The sequence below is a fragment of the Bos indicus x Bos taurus genome, chromosome 25 (genome assembly GCF_003369695.1).
Source record: "Bos indicus x Bos taurus breed Angus x Brahman F1 hybrid chromosome 25, Bos_hybrid_MaternalHap_v2.0, whole genome shotgun sequence".
NCBI classification, from domain to species: Eukaryota; Metazoa; Chordata; class Mammalia; order Artiodactyla; family Bovidae; genus Bos; species Bos indicus x Bos taurus.
In genome coordinates this window covers 9,887,979-9,909,014 of record NC_040100.1, presented here as the reverse complement: position 1 = coordinate 9,909,014, position 21,036 = coordinate 9,887,979, and the positions used below count along the sequence as shown (strand labels likewise).

The window sequence follows — 21,036 nt, the reverse complement described above, 5'->3', positions numbered from 1 at the left end:
AGGGCCCGCAGTTTATCGAAGCTGAGTGTCAGCTGCCCCTGTTTTGGTGGGAAGGGAGCACCCCCCACCTCCCTGCCTGGCAGCCCCAGTCCCTTTCATACCCTGGTACCTCCCACCCTGCCCACCCCCACACACACAGCCCTCCACTGAGACCAGGTACCAGGCCCATTTGTTGTCATGCTATTACTGGCCTGTTTCTTGGGTACAGAAAAATATGTTTGTACTGTTCTTTCCTAAAAGTGCTAGGGACAAAAAGTGAGGGAGCCACGTGCTTCTTGGTGCGAGTGAAGAACGTTCTCGGGTATGGAGCGTGCAAAGCGTGTCTGAGTCCTGGTTCTCTTCACCCCGAGTATCTTGCGGACCTCTGAGCTGTAACCCACCGTTCAAGGCATTTCCCGGCTCTTCCTTCACTGAGGTCCTCCGCCCATCCTCTCGCTCCACCCCCTCCTGTGTCTTGTCCCTAGGACCCCTGCAGAAACACAAACCTGTCTGTGTCTGACTCCCTGTCTTGGCAGGGGCTCGGCTGATACCACTCACTTAATAAAGACAGTAGCAACGTCGTCTTGGGGCTCCTGACCATCCTCCCTGGCTCCCAGCTGGAGGGACACGGGGCCTGAGGTCTTATATGGCTAGGCTCATAGACTTCGGGGTCTATGCATCCCCCTGCATTCCCCAGGGTCCCCCACCCCCCTGGTGGTCCACAGTGAATGGAGCATGACTCCAGCTCCCCCATCTAAGAGAAGATGGGACTCGAGCAGGTACAGAGAGGCAGGTGCAAAGATGGAACAGCGAGACTGCCAGCAAGATGCGGGAACTGCTCTCTGTATAAATAAGACATACACCCTCAAACATTTCAAAGCCTTCTTTTTTATTTTTTTAATAGACCTCAGGTGCACAGAGTGTGATTACTCACCATCCTTGTCCTATGACTTACTTATTGATACTAGCTTCCACGTTTCACCTGTTGATTGTTTGAATAAGAATATCCCCCGCACTGCGACCGTGACATCGATAGTAACTGCAGTCCATCCACGCTTATCTTTCCCTTGACTTTTACAAACAGTTTTGTCCTGGATATATAGCTGGCAAGGGTATTGGGCTGTGTGTTATCTTCTGGGGCTTGCTTTTTTCCCACTCAGCGATGTATTACATCATGTGGATGATACTGGACATTTCCACGGCTACAGATGGTTGGACCACAACCCTGTAGGGTATTTCTCTTCCGAGAGTCAGGGGGTCTTTCTTCTGGGGCCCCCCCATGTCTGCTGCTTGTCCTGCATGGATCTCTTCTTCCCTGAGCCCGTCCCGGGCTCCCTGTCCAAAAGAAGTCCACACAGCTGCTCCCTTTTAAAATCTTTGTTTCACCTCCTTTCCCACAATCAAACGTGCTTGTTTTTCCCTAGCTGCACATCAGTGGGGTCCTTCCTCATCTCAGCAGGTGTGACTGCCCTGCCGCAGGACCCACCCCGCGGAGAGGCCAGGGCTCAGGTGCCCCTGGGTGGGCTGAGGTCTGCGGAGGAGTTCTTCGGGCAAACTCGAGCTGCTTTTGTGGAATTATGGGAACTTGGGGCAGAGGAAGCCAGCCAGGAAATCTTTTTTTAATAAGGATGTTTATAGCAGCTTCCTTCATAATAACCCAAAGCTGAAAACAACCAAATGTCATCAACAAGAGAAAGAATAGATGAAAATATAATACAATATAAATAAATATAAACATATATACTCAGCAATCAAAGCTGCCACAAATGATAAAAAACAGATGAATCTCAAAAACAATACACTGAACCAAAGAAGCCAGACACAAAATACTACACACCATACAATTTCACGGCTGTGAAGCGCATGAACCACTAAATAGTCTATGATGGTAGAAACTGGAGCACGGGTTGCCTCTGGGTGGTCGTAGGGACCCACAGGCAAGGGACAGAAGGCTTTCTGCAGTGAAGAGGATGTTCAGTATCTTTTTTTTTTTTTAATTGGGGTATAGTTGATTTACAGTGTTGTTAGTTTCAGATATATAGCAAAGTGAATCAGTTATACATATATCCACTTTTTTTTTAGATGTTTTCCCCATATATGCCGTTACATAGTATTAATTAGAGTTTCTTATGCTATACAGCAGGTTCCTATTAATTATCCATTCTATATATAGTAGTGTGTATATGTCAGGGCTTCCCTGGTGGCTCAGATGGTAAAAAACCTGCCTGCAATGCAAGAGACCTGGGTTTGATCCCTGGGTTTGGAAGATCCCCTGGAGAAGGAAGTGGAAAGAAGGAAAATTCTCCAGTTTCTTGCCTGGAGAATTCCATGGACAGGGGAGCTTGTCAGGCTGTATGTAGTTCATGAAGTCACAAAGAGTTGGACATGACTAAGCGACTAACACTTAACACTGACTTAACTGAGTGTGTATATGTCAGTCCCAATCTCCCAATTTTTCTCCCTCCCAAAATGTTCAGTATCTTGATTGGGGTGTTGGTCAAAAGGGAGTATACATTTGTGAAAATTCATCTAACCATACACCTAAAGTCTGCACATATCATTTTGGTAAATTATGCCACAGTTCAGAAAAAAGATGTATACATATATAAAACCTGTAAAAAATTATGATCAAAACCCAAGTTGATGTCATTAAAAGCATTTCTCAGGTACTTCCCTGGTAGTCCAGTGGTTAAGAATCCACCTTGCAATGCAGGAGACCCGGGCTCAATCCCAAGGAACTAAGATCCCGCAAGCTGCTGAGCAGCTCAGACGGGGAGCCACAACTGCTGAGCCCCCGCACTGCAACGAAAGACCCTCCATGATGCAACAAAGAGCCCAAGTGCCACAGCTAAGACCCAACACAGCCAAATAATTTTTTTTTTTTTTAAGCATTTCTTGCCTAAATCAATGAGGGCTGTTCAGTAGCTGCTGCTCAGCCCTGGCACAGCAAGAGGGGTGTCACCATGGAACATTGTAGAATCCTTTCTCTTCATCCATCTTCAGGTCACCTCCTCACCACCTCTGCCCCTTCACACCCTTGTTTGGAGGACCCTTGAGGTCTACTCTGGCACATGAGCCTCATAGCCACCTCCAAGCAAACCACTGAGCATGTCTGCTCAGTTGGGATGCAAAGAAGACTCAGGTTAAACAGGAAGAAAGGCATGAACTTGACCCATTAGCCTTTATTCCCCACTCCCCACCCTGCCCCAGGACTTCCCTTCTACTTTAGTGAAGTAGCAGCCCAGGTGGGACATGCACAGATTTTATAAATGAGGTTCCGTGAATTCCTACAAGGTGACCACACCTGGAGACCTAGCTCCCAGGCAGAAACCCCTAGAGAACGTTCCCGGGCTCCCGGAAGTCTTCCCACTACCCACCTCCGGTCACCACTCCCCTCTCCTGCCCACTTGCGCCCGACTTCTGTCGCCTCTGCGTGATTCTGCCCATTTCTGAGGCGTTGTTGGTGCCCAGGCTGGGACTGTCCCAGGCAAACCAAGAAGCTGTCCCCGTCCGTCACCTCCCTGCTGGCATTGCAGTGAGTGGGTATTGTCGGGACCAGCTTAAACCCGCAGCCCTGGGCACTGACATTCTGGGGAGCAGTGGCACCTCTGATTTAGGGGGCAGTGTCCTCCACGGCGTCTCACAGGCGTGCTCAGCCTTGTCTCGGGGAGGCCAGGAGTGCCACCCCCACAGCTTCCTAGAGGGGCCTGCAGAGCAGAGGCTCAGTAAGTGGACAGTGCCTGCAGGTGGTCATCCGCCCAGGGTGGTCCCCCCCAGAACGTGGTGGCGGATGTGCTGTGCTCAAGCCCCTGGCTAGGCAGCTTGCCGGCAGCCTCTCCTGGCCAGGAAGGTTCAGGCATCTGGCAAGGGACGCTGGCCTCCTGCCTCTCTGGCTTTCCGATCAGCTGTACATCCTCCGCAGGCTCCCTCAGTTTAGGGCTCACCAGGTGAGTTCAGTGTTCAGCCAAGGTTGAGAACCCATGCTTTAAGCCAGTGGTCCCCAACCTGCTTGGCACCAGGGACCAGTTTCGTGGAAGAGAGTTTTTCCACAGACCGGGGCTGGGTGGGGGTGTGTATGCTAAGTCCCTTCGGTTGTGTCCAACTCTTTGCAACCGCATGGACTGTAACCCTCCAGGCTCCTCTGGCCATGGGGGTTCTCCAGGCAAGCATACTGGAGTGGGTGGCCATGCCCTCCTCCAGGGGATCTTCTCAGCCCGGGGATCGAACCCATGTCTCTTACATCTCCTACATGGCAGGCGGGTTCTTCACCACTAGTGCTGCCGGGAACAGGTAGGGGTGGGTGGTGGTCTCGGGATGATTCAAGTCCATGACATTTATCGTGTACCTTATTTCTCTTATGATTACATCAGCTCCACCTCAGGTCATCAAGCTTTAGATCCCGGAGGTTGGGGACCCCTGCTTTAAGCAAACAGCTGAGGTTTATGTAACATCTTTGCCCGTAAGCCCTGTTCCCACTGTGAGAAGAGGTGGTAGTCCTCCTGGGCTCCTTTCCTGCCGTTTTCCCAGCTGAAATAAATCTCCCTGGGTCCCTGGAGGGCAGAATTAAGACTATTTGGGTGTCAGTTACTAAGGAGGCCCCACGGATAGAGCTTTCTAGAAATAAGCTCTCCCGGCCGCACAAAGGAGTGAGCTCCCCCTCCCCAGGGGTAAGCAAGCAGCAGCGGGGTCTCCGGGATTCCGTTACCCAGAGGCAGCACAGTGGCCCCCCGCCTGATTCTCTGCTTCCCCGTGCTCCGCCTTCGTGTCTGGGTGATTCCAGGAAGATCCCCCCTTTGTCCCGCGTGTTGTGGTTTTAATGGGAATCTGTGGTAAGCGATTCTACCAAATTAAACCAACCCTTGCAAATCTCTTCCCTCTGCTAATTTTATCGGGTTCATAAATCTAAAGTCTCAGGGTGGGTCTGCTGAACAAGTTTACCTGGAAGTGGCCCTCCCCCTCCTGGCTTAAGGTCCGCGAGGCTCTGACTGGCTGGGGCTCCTTGCCCAGGATGCCCCAGAGAGGCCCCCGTGAGGGCCTCACTCTGCTGGGCTAGGAATCCAAGAGTAAACAGATCGAGTGTCAGCCGACTGCCCATAACAGGCGGCCACAGCCATTGAAAGGAGAATGTTCTCTGAGATGACTCAGCCTTCAGCCCCAGGCTCGGTGCAGTCCCCTGTCCTTGACTCTGTCCTGGTGGTCAGCTGTTGGCCACGCCCAGAGGGGAGCAGCAGGGGTGTTTGATTGCTTGGTTTTGGCCATGCCTCACAGCTTGTAGGATCTTACTTCCCTGACCAGGGATTGAACTCTGTCCCTCGGCAATGAAAGCCCAGAGTCCTAACCACTGGACCACCAGGGAACGTCCAGCAGTGGGTTTTTAGAGTCAAGCGAATGGTACTCGATTCTGTTTTGTCCCATTGGGATGAGGGCACAGGAGGTGGCCTCGGTTGCCTGCTGGGTTGCTGTCCTCGGTTTCCTTATCTGTGAAATGGGCACCAGCACTTCCTCTCTAAGCAGTTGGATGTAAAAAATGAGTCTGAGACGAGTCCAGACGCCATCAGAGAAGTGGGTGTCTGACGCTTGGGGAGAAAGCCTGGGTCGCAGTGACCAGGAGCCTGCGAGGGAGAGAATTGCAGGGAGGGGGTAATGTGAGAAGAGCACTGGGGAGGCTTGGAAGAGAGGACACTGCAGGAAGCGAAAGGAGGGTCGACGTTGGAAGACCCTGTGCTCAATACCCGGGTCTAGGCTGAGGCCCCCTGGGCAACCATGTAGGGTCTTGCCAGAAGGCCCAAGGACAGGAGGGCGTGAGGGAAGAAGCCATCATCTTTGGCTGGTAGAGGTCACAGGTGAGCAGGATCCACTGGAGGGCTGAGGCCGGCCAGCGGCAGGGGCTGGAGGGCTGGCGGTAGTGGAGGGAAGAAGGTTGATGGGCACAAGGGAGCCTTTTTTTAGGATGGAGGAAACTTGAGCTTGTTTGTCACTAAGACTAGGAGGAAGCCAAGTATGAGACAAGATTCCTGAGAGAGAGGTGCTGGTGGAAACAGGGACTTAAAAGGTTGCCCCGTGGCACCATTTTTCCAAGGTCAGAGAGGGGATGAGATGAATGGAAAGGCAGAGGGGTTTTGGAAGGAGGCCCTCACCTCCTTAGAAACTTGGAGGTGGACACTGGGGTGCAGAGCGTGGGCACAGGGAGGCACGGGAGAGGGAGGGTTGAGCTGTTCCCCTGAGTGGTGGAGGGGTGAGAGCCAGGACCCGGGGGATCTCTGAGCTGGAGGTCACTGCCGAGGAAGATGGTGCTGATCAGGGACCATCTAAGGATCGGCCAAGCAGGCCACCCAAGACACCCTGTCCCCAAGGCAGCAACAGGCGGTACAGAATTGAAGTGGCCGCAGGAGATGAGAGAGGCACAGAGTGACCTGGGAGTGGGGGCATCACGGAGTTGCCAGGCAACAGGCTGGCAACTCCATCCAGGCGGTACCTCAGTATGGTTCCAAAGTCTTGTAATGGCAAACCGTCTAGGGACCATTGGTTTCCCATGAAGGTGTCAGGGGCTTGGTGGGGCAGGGCAGGGGGAGAAGGACCACCAGTTGCTATAGGGTCGAGTCTTTTGATTACTGTTTTCAGTCAGCTGACCAAACGCTGTCTGCATCCTTGGAGGGTGTGTGTCTGCGTGTGTTCTCAGCTGCAGCATGAGGAACGGGGGTGGGGGTTGTTGAACAAGCTTCCCGTTAAGTCAGGAGAAAGCCAGGGAGCCACTATCAGAGAGGACACAGGCTCAGGGGCTTCCCAAAGGGGAAATCGGGAGGAGGGAGAGATGCATTAGGAGTTTGAGATTAACATATACACACTGCTATGTATAAAATAGATAGTCAGCAAGGAACTGCTGTACTGCAGAGTGCTGTGTGTGTGCTCAGCCGTGTCCAGGTCTTTGCAGCCCCATGAACTCTAGCCCGCCAGGCTCCTCTGTCCATGCGATTTCCCAGTCAAGAATACTGGAGTGGGTGGCCATTTCCTTCTCCAGGGGATCTTCCTGACCCAGGAATGGAAATCACTGTCTCCTACATCTCTGGCATTGGCAGGCAGATTCTTTACTACCACTGAGCCACCTGGGAAGCCCGTAGCACAGAGAACAATATTCAATATGTTGTAATAATCTATAAGGGAAAATAATGTAAAAAAGAACATATATATATATGTATAATTGAATCACTTTGTTATACACCTGAAACGAACACAGCATTGTAAATCAACTATACTCCAATATAAAATTAAAAAATTTTTTTATTTTTTAAATTAAAAAAAAAAGGTCTTTGGGGCTGGTGCAGTAACTGAGACCCAGAGCATTAGCCTGTTACCTACAGCACGGTCAGAGTGTTAGAGGCTGGGCTATGGGGGCCAAGTTGGGGATCCGATATACATCTCTTGAACTCAAGTGAGCCCCAAATCACTGGCCAGCCAGAGCCAAAGTGAATGACCCCTATGGTGGTGAGCTGTAACCCTGGGACCAGACCTGTCCATTCATCCTAGGACGCTTGCCTGGTTCTGGCTCCTGGACCAGAAACTTCTCCAGCCACCTCCTCTGGGTGGCTCTTCAGTTGCATTTCCTCCACCTTTTTGCAGCCTACCCTGGCCTCTCATCTGTGGCCAGGTCGCTTCTGCCAGGACCCAATCCCAGTTGCCTGCAGCCTTTCATCGTAAGGTTCATAACCCTCACCCATCATGTGTCACTTGCTCAGCCCACCTGTATTTGCTTAATTGACTAGTTAATATTAATAGTGTAATCAGCACGTGCACAGCCAGGGCAAAAGTCGGCGGGAAACAGTCCCTTCCATCTGGGACTTCCCTCGTGGCTCAGTGGTAAAGAACCCGCCTGCCACTGCGGGAGACACGGGTTCGATCCCTGGGTCAGGAAGATCCCCCGTGCTTCAGAACAACTAAGCCTGCATACCACACCTGTTGAGCCTGTGCCCCAGAGCTCGGGAGCCACAGTTGCTGAGCCCATGAGCCACAACGACTGAGGCCCGTGTGCCCTAGAGCCCATGCTGTGCAACAAGAGAAGCCACCTCCGTGAGGAGCCTGTGTGCCCCAACAAGGGAAGGCCCACAAGCAGCAACAGAGACCCAGTGCAGCCAAGTAAATAAATTATTTTTTTTAAATCACCCTTCATCTAACCAGACCCCCCAACCAGAAGTGAAATGAAAGTGAAAGCCGCTCAGTCGTATCCGACTCTTTGTGACCCCATGGACTATACAGTCCATGAAATTCTCCAGGCCAGAATACTGGAGTGGGCAGCCTTTCCCTTCTCCAGGGGATCTTCCCAACCCAGGAATCAAATCAAGGTCTCCTGCATTGCAGACGGATTCTTTACCAACTGAGGTATCAGGGAATTCCCCCCAACCCCAAGTAACATGTTCTTTATTCCCTGGCTTCCTTTACATGGAGTTATATTGCATCTCCGTGGAGTCTTAAACGTGTTGGGTTTTGTTGTTGTTTTTTCATTGTAGCTGCTTTTCACTCTATAAAGAGAATACCGTGCTACATATAACAGTTGGGCACTTATTTTTCCATCTACGATTATATTGCTGAGACGCATTCATAGTTTTGCAAGTCCCTGCAGAGTGTTCATTTTGGCTGCTGGGTAGTATTCTGTCATCACTCTCCTCTCCTGGTGATGGGCATCTGGGTTGCAGCCAGGAGTTTGTTACCAAGGACGGGCTGTTATCAATTCTCTCGTCCCTGTCTCTGGTTACCCATGTTTAAGAGGGTGGATGACTCCCAGGGGAAGAGCTGAGTCATAGGGAATATGCCACACTTGTCCCCTGGCTGCCTGCCCCCGCCTCGATCCTAGAGACCGCACAGCACAGTGGTCCCAAGGCCACAACTGCCTTAACTTCACGGAACATCAGTTTTCCCACCTGTGAAATGGGAATCATTAATGACACTATGCATACATTCAGTTAGCAGATGACACGCAGACCCTGCGTGGAGTCCTGTGGCATGGGGAACTTGGATGAGAAAAACTCAGTCGTTTCCCGAGGAGCAGGTATCTGACCAGCAGAGATAGACCGTGAAGGAAGTCATCTCGGCACCGCGATGGATACAATCATCGCTGGGAGTTGATGGGCAGGTGGGGTGACAGGACCCTGGGGGATGGCGGGGGCGGGGTGCAGTGGCCTGCCTGGGGTACCTGGGTTGGGTTCGTTAGCCGCTGCACGAGACTTGACTGTCCTGCTTGTGAGGGTTGGGGTGGAGGCCATGAGAAGTGGGGAGACCAGAAGTTAGGCAGAGACCCAGAGCCCACTGCAAGGCTGAGCACTACCCGGATGGGAACACTGCCTTGGACCTCCACTCAAGTCTCCAGGCCAGCTCACAACATCAAGAGACTGTGCATGCTTGTGCGGGGTCTTGAGCACTTCCCATGTGTGTTCCGTAACCTCCTTAAATCCTGAACGATCCTGCAGGAGAGGTATCTTCAAACCTCTTTCACAGATAAGGAACTTGGGAAGATTCGATGACCAGTCAGTTGTTCCAGCCTCATCTTGGAGTGGTGGCAAAAGCCAGGATGTCCACTTGGGTTTTTTTCCATCTCAGTCCCTCCCAAGGCAGAAAGGGAACCACTAGTCAGTGCCTCGTGTGTGCCCTGCACTTGGAAATTGCTTGCAAAACAAGAAGCCAGCCTTCCGCAAACACGGTTCCTGCCCTTGGGCATGACCCTTCTGACACTGCCCGGTGCCCCAGGCCACAGGGATGGCCATCAGAGGAGCCATGTGGAAGCTCCCTGTGGCTTGTCCTTGAGCCTTTGGGGCAGGGATAGGGAGCTGCAGGTCTCCATGGAGGAAAGGACCAAAGATGTGGGTCCGGGCGGGATTCAGAGGTGTGTACATTCTGCCAGTTCAGGGCAGCCCCATCCGCCAGCTGACCTCTCCCCTGGTGCTTCTGCTGAGAACGTGCCGTGGATGATGGTTTCCTGCCTTGGCCTCAGTCTTTCTCACCAATCTCACCAGCCCCCAGTTGTTGAATATAACTTCCTGGCTTCTAAACGGAGCCACGCCCACCAGCGCCAGCCAGGTCCGAGCCCCCAGCTCTCACCAGCCAGCCCCCTTGAAGACCACAGGTACCTCCTCACTGGCCTGTCAGCCCCACCTGGTCCTTAGAGGGGCCCCAGGCATCCTCGGCCCTCCCACATTCTCTCCCACATCTTAGCCTGCCACTCCCCTTCCCCCACCAACAGCCACTCCTGGGCAGGAACCCACCTCGGGGCTTTGGGACAGCCACGTGTTCACCCTTCCAGTTTCTACAGAACTCATGGGCGACGCTCCCTGCTCACTCTCTTTTTTTTTAAAGATTTATTTTTTTGGCTGCATCAGGTCTTTGTTTGCAGCAGTGGGATCTTTCATCGCGGTGGGCAAACTTCTCTCTAGGTGTGACACTGTGGCTTAGCTGCCCAGTGGCATGTGGGATTGGGAGTTCCCCAACCAGGGATCGAACCCGAGTCCCCTTCGTTGGAAGGTGGATTCTTAACCACTCGACCACCGGGGAAGTCCCCTCTTTTTTTTTAATGGTCAACAAATGTACTTAACAGAAAGTATTATCATTTTAATTTTTTGTAATATTTCTTATTAAATACATTTGTCCACCATTTAAAAAAGAGAGCAAGAGAAGGTCCCCGTGAGTCCTGTAGAAGCTTTTCAGTGTATCGCGTATCTCAGTGGCATTAAATCCTTACATTGCATTGTTCCACAGCCTTCACCACCATCCACCTCCAGAACTTTGTATCGTCTCAAAAGTGAAATTCTGCACCCATTTAATGATTGCTCCCCATTCCATTACCCCTACCCCAGCCCCTGGCAACCACTCCCCACTCTGCTTTAAACTGCAAATTCCCTTTTTTTATTGGCTCTGAGGCACACACCACCGTCTGACTCACCATTTATCCAGCCCCCATGGAAATTCTAATTGTCCAATTATTTAAGGTGTGTCTCCAGCTCACGAAGCAGTGCCTTTATGCATTAAAGGCACTTAACCGTTTGTTTGTCAAAAGACTGAGTGATCTAGCCACTGCATTCGGCTCTCAGGGGCTTTATCCAGACCTTACCGATACCCTCTGCCCTACCCAGCCCCTTTCTGCAGTCCTGTCTCTGCGTATCACCCTAGAATTTGTGAGCACTGATACCCACGCTGTCTGATTCTCCTGGCCACCCCAGACTGAAGCAGATTTTTTTTCAATCTTAACAGAAAAAGGACATTCTTTAGGATTGCCCTTCAAACCACAGCACTGACACCATGCTTGAAACGGCAGCTTCTTTGTTAACTAAAACAACTAATTTAGTTTTTTCTAACTAAAATTTCAATTGGCAGCTTCTAGTTGTTAATAACAGTAGAAATGAATTGTAAATAACACAAAAGACCTATCAAAGACCCAGAAGCAGAAGAAAAAGTCACAGTTGGGTAACAGAAGAAAGTCTGACCCACACTCTCCACCTGGATGTCCTTAGGGAAGAAGAGCCTGGGAAGGCGGGAGACCAGCACAGTGAGCACCCCAAAAGCGCGTCTGTCCCTCGCTGGAGTTCAAGTTCGAGGCATCTGTGTTCCACTGCAGGAATGCATCGGCGGGGCTGGCGGAGGCAGTGGGATGCCCCCAGAAGTGGGTCAGAGCCTGGCCCCTCCGTCTGCTCGTTGTGATGTGCTACAGAGGAAGATGTAGTTGAACCTCCCTCATTCCATCCTGAACGGGCTACCCTTGGTGGGAAACAGGCATGGGTGTCCAGGTGCTGAAATTCAAAATGAGCGTTCAGAGGCCCTACTTGAGCAAAGGAATTACGGGTACCTGGGACATGCTGGAAGCCTGTTCTCAGTCCGGTTTGCAGGGCCTGTCTGGTGCTCATGTCGTAGCCCAGCTGTTGTTCAATCACCAAGTCATGTCCAACTCTTTGCGACCCCATGGGCTGAAGCACACGAGGCCTCCCTGTTCCTCACTGTCTCCCAGAGTTCGCCCAAGTTCATGTCCATCGAATCGGTGATGCCATCCAACCATCTCATCCTCTGTCGTCCCCTTGTCCTCCTGCCTTCAATCTTTCCCAGCATCAGGGTCTTTTCTAGTGAGTCAGCTGTTCACATCAGGTGGCCAAAGTACTGGAGCTTCAGCTTTAGCACAGAGGAGGGAATGGCAAACCACTCCAGTATTCTTCCCGTGAGAACCCCATGAACTGTATAAAAAGACAAAAAGCCCAGCTGACCAAGCTCTAATTGCAAAGGGCTAGATTTATTCTGTGGCCTGGCGACCTCAGCAAGGTCTGGCTGGGAGGAGCACGTGGTGACCCTGCAGAAAACAGGCCCCAGTCCCGGGAGGGTCTGGCCCACGAAGCTGGCTCCCGCCTCCCAGAGACCAAGACTTCTGCACAGGATTCCATGGAAAGGCGACTTCTGCTGAGCCCTGACTATGTCAGGGGGTCTTTGTGATGTCTGGGAAACGAGGAGGGGAGGGCAGGACCACCACCCAGCCCTCAGGTGAATGGGGAAGGCAAGAAGGATGCTGATAGGAGCTCCCAACCAATGGTGATGTGTGAGGCCACTTCCCTGGCTCCCCTGATCTGGACAGTCCATGTGCTCAGACATGCTGAATGTCTGAAGACTCATGAAGTCCCAGCATGGCGTACCAGGGAGTGGGTTTGGCTCCAGCAGATCCACTGGGAATTGCAGGCTGAGTTGGTTTCTTCCATCATAGACCATCATCCCTTTGCTGGCTACCTGATGGGTGCCAGACTACTGGAAGGTGAACGGAGACTTTTCAGCCAAAGCTTGTTGCTTGGGGTCAGCGTGTAAGGACTAAGTGTCTCAAGGAATCCAGAGACTCGGCACTCCCCAGAACCTTGGAGGTGGCTTAATCCATCCTCCCCATCAATGTAGCATCATCTCTGAAGCCCACCAGCCTGGGGCTCAGCCCCTCAGAAAGGTAACATCTCACTACTTCCTGGTCTCTGTAGCCCATTTGGCTTTGCTCGTGCTCAATTGCTCAGTCATGTCCGACTCTTTGTGACCCAACAGACCATAGTCCACCAGGCTCCTCTATCCGTGGGGATTTCCCAGGCAAGAATACTGGAGTGGGTTGCCGTTTCCTCCTCCAGGGGGATCTTCTGAACCTAGAGATCAAACCCTCATCCCTCCTGCATTTCAGGCGCATTCTTTACCACTGAGCCACGGGAGAAGCCCTCATTTGGCTTTAGAGCCCTTCTAACTGGCAACACAAGCTGGCCTCCCCGTGGTCCCCCACCACATCACAGCGGCCTCTGTCCTCCGAGAAGGAAAAATGGCCAACGTATAGGTGCTTTCCATGGTCGTGCTGGGTGTACACTCCTTTATTCTTAAGCAGCAACCCTCGGAAGTGGACTCTGTCATCATCCTCACTGTACACGTGACGAAACTGAGGCACAGAGAGGTTAAGTGACTTGCCAGAGGTCACACAGCCACAGACAGCAGCACGGTTCCCTTCCCTGGTCCACAGCAGCCACAGAGATTTAAAGATGGCAGCTGGACTCTTCCTCCAGGTGGGAAGGGGGTGCAGTCTAAAGCCCCCTCATTTCTCCTGGGCGTGCTCTACCAGGCCTGTGAGTCTCTGAACAGACATAGACTATCGAGCACCCGTGCTTCGTTCACAGAGCCCAAGGATGTGTTGGCATCTCCTGGACAGGGGACTTGCGTTACGATTCTTGGAGTGTGTCCTGAACCACGGTGAACCAGGAGTGTCCCTAGGGCTGTTGCTCCCAATCTCCCTCCTACGTTGCCCAGGATTCTACCTGACCACTCCTGCCGATCGACCATCACACAGGTGCACAGGCCATACACTGCCCAGCCCTGAGGGTGCTCTTCACACGGACTGTGCAATGAATGAGCCCTCCCCCAGAGGTGTGATGTTACCACCTGCCCAGCTGCCTGGGCAACAGATCTGTCTTGGGTTCTGATCAGAGCTGGATGGGATTTTTACCTGCCCTTGAAAAGCTTTTCCCAGACAGATTTGATGGTTCTGGGATCGTCTCTCCATGCCTTGTCGCCAGGCCCTTTGAGATCCACGTTGCTATGGATCTGGCAGGGTTCCACGGGGCCTGTGCCCTTCTTGCCCAAGCTGGAGCTTCAGAAAACCTAGTCCCCCTTGAACATGTCCTTCACTGGACATGTACAGAGGAATGAGGCAGCCCAGGGTTCACCACCCCCCAGCGCCGGACTAGGACTGGAACTCGGACCTCTTGACTCCAGGACCTTGGTCCTCTTCCCGCTCTCCCAGGCGGCTCTCTCTAACCCTGTTATTTCATCCTGTTCCTTAGCACCATGAGGGCATCTAGAGGGCAAATGCTTCCCCTCCTCCTCGGATTTCCTAACAGCACTCAGCAGCAGCCTGGGTAATTGCTGGGTCTTGTTCCTCTCTCCGGCTCCTTAGACAAAGCACAGAGACGCCACAAACTCCGAGGCCCGGCGTCTGGGGAATGGGTTTAGCCACAGCGCGTTAGAGAGCGTGGAGCTGGGACTGGAGACTTGACTTGACTGGAGACTTACCCCAGCGGCGGGGTAAGTCAAAGCAGTGCCACACAGGACAGGCAGGGGTTGCTCTGATCGGGGCTTCTCTGGCTCTGGGGGTAGGTATGTGGCCATAGTTCACTCTTGCTCATCAGGCTTTGAGTATCGACACTCTGTCCAGGCCATGTCAGGTACAAGATATATGTGCAGAGAACCCATCCTCCTTCCCTTTGAGAGCTTATATGGTCCACTGTGGGAAACAAGTGTTACCTGGACTAGATTGTGGAAAGCATTCAGGACCATCAAGTGCAGTTGTACAGGTTGTGCACTGCCCAACTCTTACAGGCATCCTTCACAGACACTCTGAGATGAACTGTCCCCTAAAGGTGTGATGCACCACCAAGCCTAGCTGTCCACGGTGGCTTTAACATCCGGGGAGGACCCCTCCTATGGTGGGAAGTGAGACAGAGGAGGTGGCCAGTGCCAGTTAGAAAAGATTTCACCCCAAACAAGATGCTTAAACTGAGTCTTGAAGGATGAGCAGCACGTGTCCAGCCAAAGAACAGGGAAGGGGTGCCGGGCTGTGGAAAGAATATTTGTCAGCCTTTGGATGCGTGAGATGAGACAGGCAAGAGTTCTGGAGAGGTTGCTAGGCACGCATTCATGTGGAGGAGAGTGATGGAGAGAGGCAAAATCAGAGCGACTGTCGGGGTGGGGTGGAGATGGGGTGAGCTCCGAGACCTGTAGGACGTGGTGGTGGGGGGGAATATGAGAATAGGTCCTCCTGAGTTTGATGACCAGAGGAGTAGCTGCAGGTCCCTCTGGCCAACTCGCCCTCCCAGAGGCCTGCCCATGCCAAGGTGCACATTCCAAGATGGATGTCTACCAGCTGGCCCTCAGCCGCGGGTCACATCAACAGTATAGTCATACCTCCATTTATACAGAGGCCGGTGTTGCCTTCTGCCGGTGTTTACGCCCTCAGGGTCATTTATACCGTCTATTTCTGGAGCATCCCTCACCGCCAAGAGGGCACCAAGAGCAAGCACCACATCTGTTTGCCTTCCCGGGGCTCTCGGATGGCTCAGTTGCCCCCACCCCCACCCCCCACCCAGCCAGGGTGTTCGTGCTTGTGGCATTCTGGTGATGGCTGGGGAGAGGGGCTTCCTGAGGCTCTTAGCACACGGGGGTCCCCAGGAAGGAACTAGGCCAGACCAGCGATTGCCACTCACCAAGGTGATAATGTGCTGCTGTCCCCCAGCAATTACAGATTTCGCTTGTCCAGACAATAGTTGCAAATTGGATGTGGGACAGGCAGGGGCAAGAGATGTAATTTGAAAACCAAAGACCTGGAGGGAAATTGAACAGTGTGTGCTGCTGGTTGAGCCGAATGTCAAGGAGAGGGAAGGGTGCCACCCCATTTATGACTCTGGCACCAGCGCTTTTCTTAAGTCTGGGTTCATGGCAGTATAATCTAGATATACAGTAAAAGTTACCCTTTCTAGGGCATAGTTCTCTCCGTTTTGAAAAACATATACAATCTCGTCGCCACCACAACGATCAAGAAACCAAACACCAGACTTCCCTGGTGGTCCAGTGGTTAAGAATCCACCAGGGGTCATGAGTTCAATCCCTGGTCCAGAAAGATTTCACACGCCTCAGAGCAACTCAGTCCACAGGCCACAGCTACTGAAGCCTGTGTGCCTAGACCCCATGCGCCACAGCAAGAGAAGCCCGCGCACCGCAGCTAGAGAGTAGCCCCTGCTTGCCACAACTAGAGAAAGCCTGTGCCCAGCAAAGAAGACCCAGCACAGCCATAAATAAATACATTTTTTAAAAAGAAACCAAACACCTCCTTCACCCCAAAAAGTTCCTGGTGACTTTTAGACAACCCCAACCCAGCCCCAGGCAACCAGGGATCTGTCTGTTCTCCATCCTTACAGTTTTGCCTCTTCCAGAATGTCACACACAAGTCAGAGAAGCAGAAACATTGTATGACATCCCTTATATGTGGAATCTAAAGGACATTATACAAAACAGGAGGAGAGTCACAGACTTAGAAAACACATTTATGGTTGCTGGGAGTGGGGGGAGCAGTGGGGATAGTTGGGGATTTTGGGAAGGTACACACTGGTGTATTTAAAATGGATAACCACTAGGTCCTACTGTAGAGCCCAGGGAACTCTGCTCAGTGTTATGTGGCAGCCTGGGTGGGAGGGGAGTTTGGGGGAGAATGGATGTGTGTATACGTATGGCTGAGCCCCTCTGCTGTCCACCTGAGACTATCGAAACGTTGTTAATCGGCTATATTCCAATACAAGATTAAAAGTTTCATGTAAAAAGAAAGGTAAATCAGAATCTCACATAAATGGAATCGTGGAGTACGTTAACTTGTTGAGGGTGGCTTTCCCTTGGCCCTTTGCTCTTGCGCTTCATCCACTTTATTGCAGGAGTCACTCATTCATGCCTCCTCGTTGCTGACTCGTGTTCACTGGCGTGGATGTGCTACAATTTCCCCACTTCTCCAGCTGCAAGGAGGGTGTTTGGAATGCTTGCAGTTCGGGGTGGTTACAGATAAAGGCCGTAAACATTTTGCATACAGGTGTTTGTATGGCCATGTTTCCATTTCTCTTGAGTCCATACCCAGGGGTAGGATTGCCTGTGGTCATGTCTGTTTCACTCCGTAAGAAACTGACAAGCCGTTTTCTCTAACAGCTGTACCATTTTGCATTCTTACCAGTTCCGGTGGATCTCACACCTTGTGAAAAACTTAAAGAAAAAAGGGGAGGGAGGTGGGAGGGGGCATTCAGGATTGGGGGGACACGTGTGTCCCCGTGGCTGATTCATGTCGATGTATGGCAAAAGCCACGGCAGTATCGTAATTATCCTCCAGTTAAATTAATTTTTTTAAAAGGGAGAAAGGGTGCTGCGGGGGTTCTGGTGACAAGGCTTCAGTGCTGGAGGGCAGCTGCCAGGAGAGGGGAAACCAGGAAGAGAGAGGTTTGTGTAACCTTCCGGCCTCCCCCATCCCATGACACTTCAGGATTCCTTTCCCGTTTTAATCTTCGTAGAAGTGCCGTTCGGACCCTTGCCAGGTTACTCATTGGGCCTCTTTGTGTCATGACTTCCCATGATGGATGGGTTTTACACGCTGGGCGTGGAGCCTGAGCTGAGCCTCACTCTTGAGATTGGTGACACCGGAAAAGTAAATGACCGTGGGCAGTTTCCCACACACCACTGCCTGAGCGTGCCGGCTCTCCCTGTCGCTGTGCCTGGGGTGTTCTGGGGGCCACTAGCTGGATGGGGAGCAGGGAGACAGGCAGTGAGAGGAGGTAACCCTCCCCCTCACCCGGTGACAGCCTCAAAGCCCAGCCCAAGGGCAGCCTGGACACAGAGCCCAGCCGGTCTACCAGGTGCCCAGAGCGCGCTCAGGGCTGAGACCAGCAGGGACGAGATACAGAAGGACAGGGTGATTGCCAGACCCTCCCTGGCCTTGGGAAATTGATGGTCCCACTTGAGGTAGAGGATGAGTAACTTACACCCCAGGCTAAGCAGTGTTACCAGAGGCAGTTCAGGGATCCATGCCCCAAAATGGCACACACGGCCACACCCCTCTCTTGTACAAGGAAGAAGGGTGCCCTAAAGGCGGGGCTCTCGGTGGGGTAATGCGAATTAGCCCCTGAATGACAGTGGGGGCTCTTGACTTGGTGAGGAGAGGGGCTGGGACCATGGGCAGGCCACACAGCACAGCGACAGAGGCCTAGAGGTCGGAATGTAGGGCTTTGGGTAGGCTGGAAAACACGGTTCATCTGCATGGTTCCTGCCAGAGCTGCCCTTGGGCCTAGAGGCGACCCTGGAGGCTGGCCAGCTCGGGGGTCCCCACAGACTGGGTGTGGCGGAGGAAACGATCGTCATCTGTAGGCCTCTCTGAGACCCCCTGAGTCAGAGCTGGGGCACTGGCGGGAGAAAGAATCAGTACCCCCCACCCAGCTCCAGCAGCCTGGGTCAGAGCGCTGGGTACACGGGGTCACGAGTGGGTGGCTGCCGCAGGGTCTGCTGGGACTTAACAATATGCTGTGTCTGTCTGTCCGTCCACCCAGGTGCAAGTTCTTCAGTCTGACTGAGACCCCGGAGGATTACACCATCATTGTGGATGAGGAGGGCTTTCTTGGTATGTGCTTCTCTCCCCGGGGGCTTGGCTGGACCGTGGCCTGTGGTCAGTGCTGGCCGCTCCCCCGCCTGTTTCTGCCTCCTCCTGCTGGTGGGTTACAAAGTCGGTAGAGCTTCCCTCTCTCCCCACGTGTTCTGATCGCTCGAGAAAGGACCCACAGCTGAGAGGGGGCAGTGCTTACCCCCCCTGGGACTAAGGCCACCAGGGAGGCAGGGGGCTTGCTCTCTGGGGCTCCTCCCACAAGGGAGGTGCTTTCAAACGTCCTCAGTCCTTGTTCCCATGGCAACAAGCCAAGGTCACCATCCTTCTGTGATTTTCCATTATCTTTCTTCCTTGGTGACTCGGATGGTAAAGGATCCACCTGCAGTGCAGGAGACCTGGATTTGATCCCTGAGCCGGGAAGATCTCCTGGAGAAGGGAATGGCTACCCACTCCTGTATTCTTGCCTGGACATTTCCACGGAAAGAGGAGCCTGGCAGGCTACAGCCCATGGGAGTGGCAAAGAGTCGGAGACGACTGAGCGAATAACACTTTCTTCCATCTTTTATACAATTTATACAATACCTCAGGGTATCACCAAAGTTCCTACCCTATCTTTCTTCCATTTGGGCTCCAGCATGGACTTTGAGGTGGTTCCTAGGTCTTTGTTTTAAATTCTTTTGAGTTGAATGCTCAGACCCATGACTGTCCCTTTGTCCCACAAGTGACTCCTTTACAGTGAAATCACATGTTAAACTCTTGGTATTGATACATTTTCCCCAACTCCTGTCCCCAAACCAGCACCACTGCCATCACCTGTGTTGAAACAGAAAGACTCTGGCGCTTGGTGAGCCCTCAAACACCAGGCCCTTAGCTAAGCATTTGATGGGGTTTATCTCACATAATCCTCCAAGCGTCTTCTGGAGCCCATCCTAATTTCAGCAGCCCACGTTTGAAAGCTTAAGAAATTGAGACGTGGTAATTTTGTCCAGAGTCATGCAGCCAGGATGAAACCCTGCCCACCTGACCCCAGGTCTCTTGACCCTGATGCTGGCAGGGTGGGAAAGACCTGACCTGACTGTGCGGAGGACATGGCCACGTAGCGCAGGGACCCGCAAGCCCTGCTGTCAGTAGCGGGGGGCTCCCAACAACAGAGCTGCCCACCTGGTGTCTGGGAGGTGACAGGCGTCCTCAGCAATCCACCAGGGACCGTCCTCAGCTCTAAGAGGCTATTTTTAGGGCCTTGAGTGATGGGTAGTGACAGAAATAATAATGCCTTTCAGTCTTGAGATGGTCCACCTTTCCTCTAGGGAAGGGCAGGCCTGAGGCTGGGGCAGCCAAAGCTCCACCTGCCAGGTGAAGGCCCCACAGGGCCAGTGGGACCATGCTGTCAGAACTGGGGCCCTGGAGCCCCAGCTGCCTGAACCCCCCTGCTTGACAGTCCTGAAGCTCAGCCCTGCGAGAGGGGTTTTCTCAACACCCTGCTGCAGGCTGGTGGCAAGGCGAGGCTGGAAGGCATGCCATGAGGCCAGAATGAGGTCCCCCCACCTTTACACCGTGATCTCTTACCCATCAGCCTCCCTCTCTGGGCCTCAGTTTCATAGTCTGTGAAATGGGAGAGGGGCTGACTTCTGAGCCGGGTCTCTAAGCAAATGGACAGCATTCTGCCCTGAGAATCCAGAGGCAGACCAGGTAAGGGGATGGCACTGGCTCCCCTGGGGCCCTTTGCCCCATCCTGGGAAGTCGAGTATAGGAGCTCATGAAATGATGTCAGAGGTGACCCTGTGCCCCGGGTCTGGTGGTGAGACGGAGCCTGACCACAGAGACCGAGCTAGGGGGACGGGGCGGGGAACAGCGAAGGCAGAGGAGTGAGAAGAGGGACCTGGGCCGAGTAGAGAGCTGGGGACAGCCGCCCTCTCCCTGCCCAGCCCTTCACTTGGAGCCTCCGTGTGCCCCTGCACTGAGAATGGCAGAAAGCAAAGGCCACCGAGGCCGCTGCCCTGGGGGAGCTGACGGGCTAACGGGGCCAGTTGCTGACTCCAACCAGCTGCTCCCCCCATACGACTGTGGAGACTTAAATGAACCAAAATTAAATAAAATGCTCGATTGCGTTTGTTTCTGTCGCACTAACCACATCTCACGTGCCCTGTAGCCATGTGAGGTGAGTGGCCTTGGACAGCATAGGTGTAGACTATCTCCCTGAACCCAGAACGCCCTCTGGGGCAGCGCTGGTTCCCAGGTCACGAGGACTTCAGCTGTTGCTCCAGAGGACGTGGGAGCCGCCGGGTGGCTCTGAGTCACGAGGAGCTTGGAATAGGCAGACAGAGGGCAGGTTCGTGACAGCCAACATGGTCGTGATGCGTGAGCTGACCCTTACAGGAAGGACCTCTCCAGAGTTTTCCCAA

General features: G+C 52.9%; 1 protein-coding gene across 1 annotated transcript in view; it reads left to right on the top strand.

The window, feature by feature from the left end:
- Positions 1 to 21,036, top strand: part of CASTOR2 (cytosolic arginine sensor for mTORC1 subunit 2) — a 54,423-nt gene that overhangs the window by 19,948 nt on the left and 13,439 nt on the right. Inside the window, exon 2 of the mRNA XM_027528216.1 lies at positions 18,582 to 18,652. Coding sequence (XP_027384017.1) covers positions 18,582 to 18,652 — 71 coding nt within the window. The remainder of the gene's footprint in view (positions 1 to 18,581; positions 18,653 to 21,036) is intronic.